Source organism: Capsicum annuum, chromosome 9, assembly GCF_002878395.1.
Source record: "Capsicum annuum cultivar UCD-10X-F1 chromosome 9, UCD10Xv1.1, whole genome shotgun sequence".
NCBI classification, from domain to species: Eukaryota; Viridiplantae; Streptophyta; class Magnoliopsida; order Solanales; family Solanaceae; genus Capsicum; species Capsicum annuum.
In genome coordinates, this window is record NC_061119.1 from 51785009 (window position 1) to 51798478 (window position 13470).

General features: G+C 36.4%; 1 protein-coding gene across 5 annotated transcripts; it reads left to right on the forward strand.

Annotated features, from left to right (window-relative positions):
* The first annotated feature begins 8699 nt into the window (after positions 1-8699).
* Positions 8700-13204, forward strand: LOC107842787 (guanine nucleotide exchange factor SPIKE 1). Of its 5 annotated transcripts, none has more exons than XM_047396789.1 (4): positions 8700-8874; positions 11418-11742; positions 11850-12035; positions 12958-13204. In XM_047396789.1, the coding sequence occupies exons 3-4, from the start codon at positions 11859-11861 to the stop codon at positions 13132-13134; spliced, it is 354 nt and encodes a 117-aa protein (XP_047252745.1). In that variant the 5' UTR covers positions 8700-8874; positions 11418-11742; positions 11850-11858; the 3' UTR covers positions 13135-13204. The 5 variants fall into 5 exon arrangements, 3 of the variants coding, with proteins under 3 accessions (XP_047252745.1, XP_047252744.1, XP_047252743.1); XR_007044799.1 differs by having other exon boundaries at positions 8738-9046; positions 9148-11742; XR_001666090.2 differs by having other exon boundaries at positions 8738-9046; positions 11394-11742.
* Positions 13205-13470: the final 266 nt, after the last annotated feature.

Here is a 13470-nt window from a genome sequence, read left to right on the forward strand (position 1 = left end):
CAAGAACGTATTTAGAGCCAAAGTTTGACCCATCTCTATCCAAATTAGAAAAAACGACTAATACGCATCATCATGCGGTTGTGTCTAGCAGGCTACTCCCAAAAGAGTCCACTATTTTCCTCTTTACTTCAAAGTTTAAGATTTTTTTTCTTTTTCCTCGTGTAGATATACACATCATCTTTCGACTGTCTTTTTGCACATTGGTATTTTGTTGTTTATATTTGTGCTTACTTTATTTTAATTTGGTTTGTGCAAACCAACAAGGAATGATAGTAAAATATAGTTGTTTTGTAAGAGCTTGATCTTGTGAATTTTTTTTTCTATATATTTTGACTATTTTACTCCTCATGGGTGCTACATGATGTATCTGGGGAATGTGGATGGTTGGCGCGATTTCTAATACAATACAATGCGATTTGTGTGAGTTTATGATTTTTGAAGGTTAAAAAGGCCTTATAGTGAACTCGGTCAATATTTATTGTTCTGTATATCGGATGACAAAAAGAACTACGGTAGCAGATCCAAAATGTAGATTTTTGGCTAGTAGCATGGTTAATTTAATTTAATGGTATATCTCATCTCGATCCTTGATTTGAAAGATTGTAAAATTGGGTCTCGGGGATCAATTCTATGAAAAAAATCTCTGTTTGAAAATTAGACATTTTCATTGAGTCTGAAACATCGAATTTGACAGAATAGCATAGTTTGATTGCATTTTCCGGATTCTAAATGAATCCCAAGAATCGACGAAGACTTAAAAATTTTCCAAGTCCCAGCTGGTGCAAGCGCTTAAGCGATATGGCTACCAACTAGTGGTCACATAAGTGGGACCCCCTTTGCTTTAATGGATAGTGGGTCACTTATTCGACACCTACAGACATGGGCAGGTACCACAAAAGTGGTGATTGCTTAAGAAGCCCAGTGTTTGCTTAAGCGACACTTGGGTGGCATTAAGTTCCCTTTGCTTGATTTTCTCTCATTTTTAAGACTTTGAGCTTTGGGCATTAAGAATTTTGGGGTGATTTATTCCATTTTAAATCTTGGGTAAGCTCCTAATCACTATTTTAATTATTTTAGTTCGATTCTGTTTATCTAAAACTCGTTAATTTATGATTTCTAAGGTGAAATTTTAGAGTTTTGGCTTGAAAGGCCTAAAATTGTTTTTCTTCAATATAAATCCCGTTTTAACCCATTTTTATTTGGAGTTTCTCCTATGGCTTTCGTTAATCATTGGTAATGTGTTTAGGAACAAAAATTTCCGTTTTACCCTTTCTTTTCAAAAACTCATTTCATTGGTCCATTTTAATTCCGATTTAAAAAATAGATAATATAGGCATCGTTGGCTTTTTTTGATGCGTAGATTTCATATTTGTATGTTTTAGTTTATTCAGGGCCTGCTCAAGAGGAAAAAATCTCTGTGTGAAGGGCTTTTTGCTTGAATTTCAGCATCATGAGGTAGGTTATGGCTTAACTTTCTTTCGACTAGGCTGGGTAGTTAATATTTGTATAAAAGAATGCTATAGGTGTAAGTAATAATTATGAAGATAATGTTATTACTATTGTGTGCCTATGTGGGGGCTTATGTTGATATTATTGATGATTTGAGATGATTTTTCTATGTGTGGACCGTGTGGGGGTCTTATCCCATATTGGTGACCTTGTATATATGTTCGATTATTTTTCCTATATTAGAAATGCCTAAGTTGGGGTTATTGTGGTATTCTTGATGTCTTACTCACATATTTCACTCTAATGGTACATGACTTATATTGAATCATAGATGATTGACATATTGAGTGGATTTTTGAACTCACGTGTGTGTATATTGGCTTGATTTGGGATCTTCCTACTGTTTTGGTTGTGCACATTACATCCTCATACTATACATACATTCATGAGATATTGGTACCACTGTGAAAACACTGATTTTTGACAGAAATAAGATATTATTTTACAAAACCCTCTGTCGTGGACCACAAGTTGGAGAGAAGATATGGATATTAAGATTAGGATTGAGTATGGAGATAGTATATGGGTTGCAAACCACCCATGGGTCCTACCTAGAAGCAAGATACTCGGCAGGTATATACAGAGGTTATGCGATAACCTCGATCACATCACATAATTATCATTCTCATTGCATTTCATCCATTTATGCACCTTTGGTGTTGTGTTTATGTAATTCATCTATTGTATGAACAATTTTTATTTCGTTTACGTATCTATTTCTTGCTTATATGTTATTTATATAACTATTAGTGGAGACGGTGTGAGCTACAGGTTGGGACATTTTCTGCTTGTAGGTGACGTGCTCATAGTGTGTATTTATATACCTTCTTTGCTACTTTGCTCAGTCGTCCTATGCTACCTACTGAGTATAAGTAGACCGTACCCATCCCTACCATGCTCTTTCGATATAAATCCAGAATGAGTGCGCCATACAATAGTTAAGTTTGTGTAGAGATTTTGTGATATATTTGAGGTAGTGGCCACTTTATGCTTTTGAAGTTGACTTCTGACCTCATCCTATCTAGCTTATGTCTTATTTTACATTTTGAGATAGACTTGTAGTTTCTTGAGCTCTCAGTTATATTATTAGACTTTGAGATGTATTTAGATTATTCTTATGCTATGACACAAAGTTTTGAGATGGTTTAAGATTTTCATTATTATTCAAACTTCCACTATTACTGTACAAGAATGGTTGGACTTCATTTTAGAAGTCTCACCTTTGGTTTTATGTTATGAATTTCTTTTATGTATCAGTTTAGGTTATCAACTTACTTATCAAAACTTAACTGTGATTAGTGCCATCATGACTTGAGTTTTTGGGTTGTGACCAATTGGTATTAGAGATGCCATGTTCATTGGTCTTATCATTGTAAGAGTAGGATGTCTAGTAGAGTCTCGCAGATTGATATGTTGATGATTGTATCTATCTTCGAGAGGTTATAAAATATCTTTAGAAAACTTCTATTATTTTGTTCCTTATCTATGAGTCTCTTTATACCCTATATTCTAAATTAAGTTTTACTCTTTACTGTACTAATGGGAAGGACTAGATCTAGTGAGACTAGAGATGTGGAGCTGACACCCAATGAGAGAGCCTAACCTAAGGGATAAGGTAGGGGTATCAGATGGGCTCAAGGTAGAGGACGAGCATGAGGATCTGCCTCTTCTATAGATCGTACTAGAGGGATCTCCCCTAAGCTCGAGGTTGAGCATGCTAGAGATGTGGGTCCTTCTCAGGTTCTACAGAGTTCTTCTTCCTTGGTCTTAGAGGGTTTATTGATTCATTTGCTAACATATTTTGAGGGTGTTCTTTTGAGTGAACCTGGTATTCCTACAACTCTAAGTGTTGTACCTCTATTTGTGCCAGAGTCTACTTATGTTATTCCTTCGGTTCTCATTGTGATTCTTTCATTAGTATCGCTATTTACTCATGGTATTCCATAGGTTCCGAGTGTTATTCCTACTTTTGTGCTAGCATTCGAGTATGGTATTTCGAGTCCAGGAGTTCAACCTTCATTTTTATTTCCTTCTCAGGTAGGATCACAACTCGCCAGATTTACTATGCCTTCTGTTATTTTAAGTCTTGTCATGTCTTCTAAGAATCAGAAAAAGTTTCAAAGATTTACTCACTTGGGTCCGCCCAAGTTTAATGGTGCTTTGAGCAAGGATGCCTATGAGTTCTTGATTGATTTTTAGGAGAAGTTGTATAACTTTTGATTGCTTGAGTCACGCGGAGTTGCTTACACTACCTACAAGCTGGGAGATATAGCCATAGATTAATGGAGTTCACTTGTTAGTTATAAACTACTTGGTTTTCCAGAAATGACTAGGGATCAGTTTTACTGAGGCCTTTTTAGACAGGTTTATGCCATTCAATTTGAGGGATTAGATAGAGATGAGTTTGATCACCTAAAATATGGATCCAAGTGTGTTGTTGAGTATGAGACATGCTTTTATGCCTGTCCAGATTCTATTGCCAGTATTTTCACAATGTCTGAGAGATTCGAAAGTTTATGAAGGGATTGGATGTTTCACTTTAATTGTATACTGCCAATATAGTGGTGTTAGGAGCATCATTTCAGAGTATAGTGGATTATGCTAAGATGATCGAGTGTCATAACCCAAACTAGGGCCTAGTCATGATGGGTATCTCAAGCCCACCGAGAGCCGAAGACCTTCCCCTTAGCCTAACATCTAGAATACAATATAGTAGACAGTAGAAGATAACCCAAACATGATAATAAGGTGAATAAAAAACCGAATGAAGAAAATTAGTCCATAACCAATATCTCACCGACACTTTGTCCACAAAAGCCTCTAAAACCAAGATATCAAATTTAGTCGGGACATGCCCCCGACCATGATAATGAAACTCTTCAATTCCTAAAATCTGAAAGAAAACCTAATAAAATAGCAAAGCTTTTTGGATGATGAAGGCTCACCAGTTCACAATGACTCAACCTATAACTACACCACCTAACATTTCATAGGGGTAATAGAAATGTCTTCAGACCATACATCATGAAACAATGTATCATCCTTGCACAGTTAGTGGATAAGCATTGGTATGTAACTAAAATACCCCAGTTTTCAGCCCTTAGAAAATTTCATAGATTTTTGGTCTCTAGACAGGATACGACAAGGGGAAACGACCTATACATTTGGATAAGAATGGTATGGGTTAGTCATTTGCTGACCAATGTTGGTTGGTGGGCTGGATTTGGGTTCTGGAATGAATATGACTTGAGTGGTATGAGCCGTATCGGTGGATACGGGTTGTTTGGTTACTTCAGTTATTTTTAGGCTTCGTAACTTAAGTTGGATCTGAGTATGAGTGGCTCACTAAGAGCCGCAAGCCAGGGTATGAGTCGTACCATGGACTCGTAGTATGGTCAGTGTTCAATCCTATTGGGATTCTATTCTGCCAGGGGTACGAATCATGGGTATAGTTGTATACTTGGATACAACATGGTTTGGGTTAAGTCGTACCTTGGAAAGTATTGGGTCCAAGAGAGATAGCCTTGGGTATGAGTGGTAGGTACCCAAGATGGGTAGGTACCACTCGTATTGGAGGGTACAAATGGTATGGATAGTCTTACCCACGTGACGGGATTTTTGGGAGTTTAAGTGAGGGCAATCTGGATATTTTCCCACTTAACCTAATAAGTTCCCACGACTTATATTTTTATTGGGAGGTTATTTGCCATATTATTCTATTAATTAACACTTAGAAACATCTCTTAAACACTCTATAATTCTCCCTAAATCTTTTGGGTAAAGGAAGGCTACAATTTCATCTTAAGGATTGATTTGGGGCTTGTGTTGGTGATTTCTCTCCACCATCTTCTTGGTTGAAGGCATGTTCCTTTCCCTCATTGTTAGTTCCAACTAAAGGCATGGTTTTATACAATGTTTTTATGGTTAGATTATTGTATGATTTTGGATTTTCAAATATAATATGGGGTTTTTTGATTATAAATGCTTGGTTATGGTTTTTCCATATTTTAATTATGCTTTTATATGCTTTAATGGTGGTTTTTGGATAATTGGTTTCATTAGAATAGTTATTTGGTGATTGGTTTTTGTTTTGGAAATACCATGCCCCCAATATGTTTGATAAAATGCCTATGAGAATGCTTTCACTACATTGTTGAATTTTAATGGAACTATTGCATGGTTTAAACTTGGTAATGGTACCCTAAATGATTAAATGGTTTGGAATGGTCAAAATGTAATGGTTTTGGTTTAACAATCATTCTTGTGGGGCACGATGGAATCCCCCAAGTAATCATAATAATGGAACACGTGTGGGGTACATAAGACTCCCCTTAGTTAATTGGTAATGTGATCTATGGGTACATGGGACCCCCTTGATCTCAAAAAGGTTTGGATAAGAATAATACTTGTAAGTTATGGTCGGTATGATGATACCACTATATATAGCCTCGTTTAATAATAATGGTTTGGTTGGTTAGAAATGGTTTTAATTGGGCAATAATAATGGGGTGTGATAGCTAACCGTGAAGGTAGGAGTTCAATGAGCGAACACTGGAAACTTATATTTGCCGACATGAGGGTTAAAGCATGGTGATCCTTTTATGATATTATAAGGTACACGAAAACCCTCTAAGTACATTATATATATGTATCATGGAGAGTGAGGGTACTTGGGAATCCCCTACTCTAATGGCATCTACGGTTCGTGTGGCTACATATATCGGTGCCCGTTCAGGAGGTTATACTGGACCTATATAGCCCGTGAACAGTTAAGGACGGTTAAGCTTCACATGCCCAGGTAAATGGTTTTAAATTCCTGCTAAACCTGGTTCACTCTCTCAGCATGGTTATAGATATATGTATGGTTTTTTTGCATATGGTTGGTTTACTTGGTTTTACTGGTCGGCATTATTTTATCCTTATCCCGAGTTCATGCTAGAGTTCATCTGCTAACCCGTCTTCGGGCGACTGTATTCCCATGCGATGCAGTAACTGATCGTTCTACTCCTCCTGCTTAGCTTTCAGGCATTAGAGATCAACTTCTATATTGAAGTGATGAGCTTTCATATTTCCGAAAGGCTCCATTTCATGGATGTTATTTCATAATTTGGTTTATTTATAGATATTGGTTTTGGCTATGGTTGGGGGATGTACCAATCGAATTTTGGTATTCTTTTGGTTAAAGGATTTTGTGAAACTACTATGGGTTAGTATGGGTGAGATCGGTATTGACACCTTGGTGTTGGCATTGGTATTAGGGCTGGCATCGTAGGACTAAATTTTTCACTGTTCCATCCTCTTTTATTTTGGGATTATATATAATTATTATGGAACTCATATGGTTATAGTTTGTGGTTTGGTTTGGCTAATAGTTGGGTTTGGATGGTTGGACTCGGTTGGGTCAGTCTTGGTAATAGATCTATCCCAGAGTTTGTAATCTAGAATGTTATGTGATCTTGTTATATGTTCAAAATTCAGTCAACTCAGGTCAAGTGCCTGGAGGTTGGGTTAGGTAATGGGGGTGATCTCTGATCCCAGTCGAACTTGGGACGCCCATTACAACAAGGCCCCAGGTCAGGCAATGTCAAGTTCATATTAGAGCTTTAGGTTCATGGTGAATTAGGAGTCCACAAAAGTCGTGTCTAGTAGAGTCTCTTTTAGGGGTGTGTAGCACGCCACACTTATAAGAGAGAGGCTACAAGGCATATAAGAATGTTTCACTTTCTTGGTATACTATTTTCAAGCTTGGAGTCTAAGTCCTGTAATTTCCTCTTATCCTTGTTTATTAGATTTTCAGATCATGCGTCATCATTCTGGAACGCAAGGAAATCTTTTTGTCCTATCTGGGGATGATGCTGATGGAGTACGCCCTATGCCTGGATTGCCCACTCGATCCCAGGGTCCTATCTCTGATTGTTCTAGAGTTTTTTCGGTCGCTACTAGTCCTCTTTAAGGTGAGGTGACTAATGCGGATTTTTTTTCAGTCAATTCATCCTATTTATCAGTTGGTTGCTACTCAGGCTGAGTGGGATACATTTGGTGTTCTGTCTGCTGAAGCCACAAGGGTTGGCCAATTCATGAAGATGAATCCTCCTACTTTTAATGGTGGGAAGGTGGAGGAGGATCCTTATGGTTTCTTGGATGAAATGGAGAAGATATTTAGAGTGATGCAGGCCACTAACGTGGAAGGGGTGAATTTTGCATCTTATCAGCTCAAAGATATTGTGTACCAATGGTACGAAGAGTGAGATAGGGATAGAGTTGATGTTTAGCAGTTGTCCTTATTGGACACCTTTTCTAATTTTTTTTTGGATCGCCTTTTCCTTAGGATCTGGGGGAAGCAAATATGGAGGAGCTTGTGAATCTTAAGCTAGGAAGAATATCTGTCAAGGAGTATTTCTTGAAATTTCATCAGCTGTCAAGATATGCTCTAGATTGGTGGTTGATATGAGGGCGAGGATGAGAAAGTTCACTTTTGGGGTATCTCGTGATTTGATCCTTAAAAGCAAGACTTCTTTGCTGATTAAGGATATGGATATTTTGAGGTTGGTTGTCCACATGCAACAGGTGGAGTATGAAAAGATGAAACATGCAGAGTTTGGGGAAAGGCAAGGTAAGAGGAACAAGTTCTTCGAGCAGGGTGGTGCTCAGCAATAGGGTGGTCGGGATGGCGGTAAATGGCTGAAGAAGAAGTGGAGTAGTTCTGGTTCCTTCTTTACTGCTAGCGCTCCTTACTCGATGCAGTTGGGTGATAGGCGTCAACAAGGTGGTGATAATTTCCTGACACAAAGTGCCCAATCTCAGTCGAGTAGGGGACAATTCGCTTCTTTATGTCCACCTTTTCGGTTCTGTAGTCGTCTTCATTGGGGCTTTTGTGATAAAGGGAGAGATAAATGTTTTAAATCTGGCCAGCCAGGCCACACTAATCAAAAAGGTCTATTTAATACGAACATTTAGGGACCAAAATATAATCTCGTCTCTAAAAGTCTGTTTATTCAGATGAGATTATATTTCGACCCCTAATTGTTCAATTTATTGCGAAGGTATCAAATCTGGTCCTAAAATTTTTTTTAACGGGTCTCTATTGACAATTTGGAGTCTTAAGCGGGAGAAAGAAATATTGCCAAACTGTTTGTAAAATTTTTAATTAAAAAAATTATAATTGGCTAATTAACAAAACATAATAGGCACCAAAACGGATATTTCTTAATTTATTACAATTAAAAAATTAAAGCTGTCTATCTTTTCACTTAAACATACAGAAGAGTTCTCTGTACAATTAACAAAATTTGCCCTAATTTGCATCTCTCAAGTTTCTCCTTACTGCTGTGTGCGCAAACTTGATACTCGATTCCCTTCAGTGAGGTCTACTTTACACTATTTTTCCTGTGTAATGCAATTTGTATTGCCTATAGATTGGTCATCGTGCTTTAGCAACCCCAATGTGTTTTCTTGCATATCCTTGTGCTCGCAGTGTTGGGATGTCCTTTTGGACTTATTTTTGATTGTATATATCGGATGCTTAGTGATTGAAAAGGTGTGGTTCTTCATTTTTCTTCTCTATAGTAACTGTGCTGAAAGTCTCATTCGAGAGTAAGGCAAATTGATCGATTCTTAATGAACTTTTTCTTCTTTCAGGTCACTGAACCAAAAAAGCCCAGGGTTATTACAACTTGTTTTATGTTTTCTCGTTATATGTTAATATGTTGTCTTAGTTTAAATTAATCTGGTGTATTTTTCATATGGGTTTGGGATAATTTTCTGCATCAGCAAAGAGTATGTCTCTGCCTCTTTATCGGCAGTGTCTTGGGTAGTATCTACTTGTGCAAAAATCACATCTCCAATATTATCTATGAACTCACTTTTGCTGACATCATCAGTATTACACATAATTATGACAATTGGTACCTTTTTGCAGTGAATGGGTTTGTAAGCTTTAGGTATTCTAATTGTATCCAATTTAAGAAGATTTAATGCATTTAAGATTTTTAATTGTAGCCAATCAGTACGGTACATAATTGTAAATTATTTTGGTAGCCAATTTAAGAAGATTTTCCATTTGTTTAATGATACAAATTTCTTATATGCTACCCAAACATAGTCGTCTCATGAGAAAATCTGAATATAATATAGCTGATGACATAAATTAGGTCTTTCGTGTTGTAGGACGAGTGTTTCATTAGCCGTGGTTTGATTTTAGCTCACTTGTTTGTCAATGTGGTCTTCCAAGAGAATCAGAATTCATTATGTCAATTGTTAAATGTCTTGTGTTATTTTCCTGTTCAAATTTTAGAATAGTGATAAGAAATCTTTTAACATTTAAGAATGCTTTAAGAACCAAGTTCAACTACTATAGGTGATTTATAGGAGAAAATGGTACTCCCTTTGTTTCGATTTGCCCATCTTACTTCCCTTTTTAGTTCGTTTCCAAAGGCTTGACTCTTTCCTTTTTTGGACTACTCCTTAATTCTAACTTTCCATATATCATCTTTAAAACCAAAAAATTGAAGGACATTTTGGTTCATTCTACATGTCTTTAGTTTAAGACCAATGGATTCAAAAGTCTTCTTTATTAAACCTCGTGCCAAGTCAAAACCGGACAAACAAACTAAAATAGAGGGAGTTTAGATTAAAAGGTTCTGTCACACCACTAAATCGTTTAATTGTTCTAGAACAGGGCATGCCATATTGCCATTGGACCTTCTTGGAAAATAATTTGCACTAGCAATTTTGCCATCTAAAATGCTGGTGTTTGGTGTTATTTGTCTGTTACTAGACTATTTGGCTCAGCGGTACTCATATTGGTTCTACATATTTTGCCGCATAGAAAACCTGCTGATGACATGCTTGTTGGTAGTAGTTCTAGTAGTGTGATAGGGTATGGACCTTCATCCCCAAAATATTCTGGCAGACTTTCACCTGCAATCAACCACTATATGTCTGAGCAGCAAGGCAAGAAGTCATAGTACATTATATGCATTCAAAGTTGACCAACCCTTTTGAGCTTCCCAATTTTTAAGTTTTGCACATGCAATCTCTCTCTCACCCTCCCTTTCTTTTGTGATAAAACTTTTTTTCCTTTTTTCTTCTGTGGTACTCAACATCTAATATCTATACATCTTCTGGGAACTCCGGAAAATGGTTATTTGTGGTAGAGGTTCAACTCCCAGTTAAGCTCGCCTAGTTAGCCATATTCTATGAGAGAAGTCTTAGCTCAAGCCCATTCCTCCAAAATTGGAGCTTTAACACTAGTCTTCAGGGAATCATTGTACCCAATCTTAAGGCAAAAGATGGTACTCCTCTTATGGGTTTTATTTGTTTTATTTCCTACACTGAGAAACCTTGGAATATTTTCTATCACTAGTCAGAAGTCATAAACCTTGTTATACATATATTTACAACATTTATATCTTTCTTTTTCTTTCATAATTTAGTTTCTATTGCCAATAATAGTAAGAACGTTTCAGGAAATTTGGGAAGAGAACCTGAGTGCTGCTGTTAGTCTTGAAGTTTTAGAATTTTTTGAGAAGTTCTCACGGTCTGCTACAACAAAGCGTATTGCTACTGAGTTGACTGTATCACATCCTTATTTATGAATGTATTCTCATGAAATCAACTGTTCTTTTTTTGGAAAGCACTCTTTCCTGTCTTTAACAGTGTCTTTGAACTTCACGGAGCGACATTGATGGCAAGAGAAAATGATCATTTCTAAAGCAAATTGCTTTCCACCTTCTCCGACTTGCAGTGTTTCAAAATAAAAATATAAGGAAAAGGGTTGTAATTGGGATGGAGATACTTATTTGGGTTAGGGTTGTAGTGGAAGTTTATATATTGCTGTTCCTGTTCACATTGTTTACTGTTTTTAGTTTTGTTTCAATCTGCAGAGCTTGTTCTCTTATTTTATGCAGACGAGAAGATTAAGAGTCATGCTAACCATTACATTGTCAGAGTTAATGTCTGAAGTTCAAGAATGTCTGAAGTTCAAGTAACACAAACGAAACCTGATGGAATACTAAAAGAAATTTGTGATGCTCATCGTCTTCAAAATTCTTTTGAGGAAATAGAAAATGAGGCTAAGAGTTCCTCCTTATTAGTAGAGTCTTGGATCCCAGTAAATGCAGTGGTTACTGTTCACGAAGGATCAGCAGAAAACCTCTGGTACTGGTCTGAGGTGAAATTTCTTTCTGAGAGTGTTCTTATGGCTCTTGATGCCATCCTGGAATATGCACTTCTGTAAGTTTGGCCTCCTTAATCACTGCTCTAAGTACAATGTATTAATATTCTTCAAAGGTGTTTTGTCATTAACTCTCTTGTAATTCTCTTGCACTATTTTCCTATAGGGCTCTGTTATGAATGTCGACAGATATGCAGCTGCAGAGAGCTTTAATAAACTAGCGATGACATTTTCTCCTGTGCCAGATCTTCACATAATGTGGTTACTGCATCTTTGTGATGCTCATCAAGAAATGCAGTCTTGGGCAGAAGCTGCTCAATGCGCTGTTGTTGTTGCTGGTGTAGTGATGCAGGTAACTTCGATTAGATAGCCTTCCTGTTTCTTGTAGTGATGTTTGAAGGTGGAAGTTAGTAATCGTGCTTCACCAAGAAAAATTATCTTTTGTTTTTTGTTTCCAAGTTAGTGATGGAAATCCTTTCCTTATTTATTTCCTAGTTAATTAGGATTCATATATTCTTTCTTTATGACTACGACTGGTCGTCCAATTTTCATAAAGATTAGCATCTAGACTTGGATTTACAGTTTTGTATGGTGGGTAATCTTTTATGTTAAAGCATTTAATTCATTCTGTAGTTTCTTGATTTTTTATTGCAGCTGAGAATGCAATTTATACTGATCTCTTTAACCTCATTGGTGTACCATTTACTTCAGGTTAAGGTTATAATAACATACCCAGTGTTTATCCACACAAAGTTGGGTCGGGAGAGGGAAAAGTGTACTTAGTCGTTAAGGTAAAGAGGCTGTTTCTGGATAGATCCCCAGCTCAAGATGTAAATAGTCGTAATAGAAGTATAAGAAATAGAAAAAATAGTTAGTTTCTGATTTGGTTTGATGACACTTGAAATTATGTAGAATTCCTTAAGAAAGCTGGCAGTTGGCAACTATTTAAAGAGCTTTAGTTATTCATATACAGTTACAAATCTAAACAGGACTCTATTCATGTTCAAGTTGTGACAATGAAGTGCTACTAAGGTTTGAGTATACTATTAAAATGGCACTCTTGTTAACTGCTGAAGTATTTGATTATGCTTAGTGTTAAGGTATGATGTACATATTGGGCAATTTTTGTTACTCCATCTTTTTTAAATGGTTCATGGAGCTTTCTCTGCACTTGAGTGGTTATAAATTGAATTTGATACTCTAATATATTTACTTGATTTATGCCGAGCATATGTGGTGAAGCAATGTACTAAAATTTTGCTTTACTGTTGCAGGAGTTATTTAATTTAGGTGAAATAGTAGGAACTGAAAGTCGAGGACTTGATTATTTTTGGCCCTGTGATGGAAGCAGGCAATTTGAACCGAAAGCCAATGACTTAAACAGTAGCAACAGGAGTTTATTTTTTTGCTATTTATTCAAATGTTATGGAATATTTGATATCATACTCTAGCTCGATCGGGATGGTAACTATGTTTTTTGTGAAACAAATATTGAAACTAATATCATCGGATCTTAACTAAGTTTCCTGGTCTCTACTTATATCATGTTTTTATATCGAGATTTTCAATAGTAATTTTATATTTATTTGACGAAATTTATTATTTTGTGATATTAGGCTCATTTGTGGTCAATTAGAGACTAGAAATATTGCTTGTCTTTAAATGTTTATCTAGGATGAGAATTTGCTCGTCCTTAAAGGTTGATTTAAGATTAAGATGTTGCTTGTCCTTAAAGGTTAATCTAGGAAATAAATTTTTCTCATCGCTAAAGGATAATTACGACCAGG

Coding starts and splice junctions, on each gene's coding strand:
- LOC107842787 (XM_047396789.1), top strand. CDS start 11,859: ATGAATGTCGACAGATATGCAGCTGCAGAGAGCTTTAATAAACTAGCG. Junction 12,036..12,957: donor TTGCTGGTGTAGTGATGCAG/GTAACTTCGATT, acceptor TTACTGTTGCAG/GAGTTATTTAATTTAGGTGA.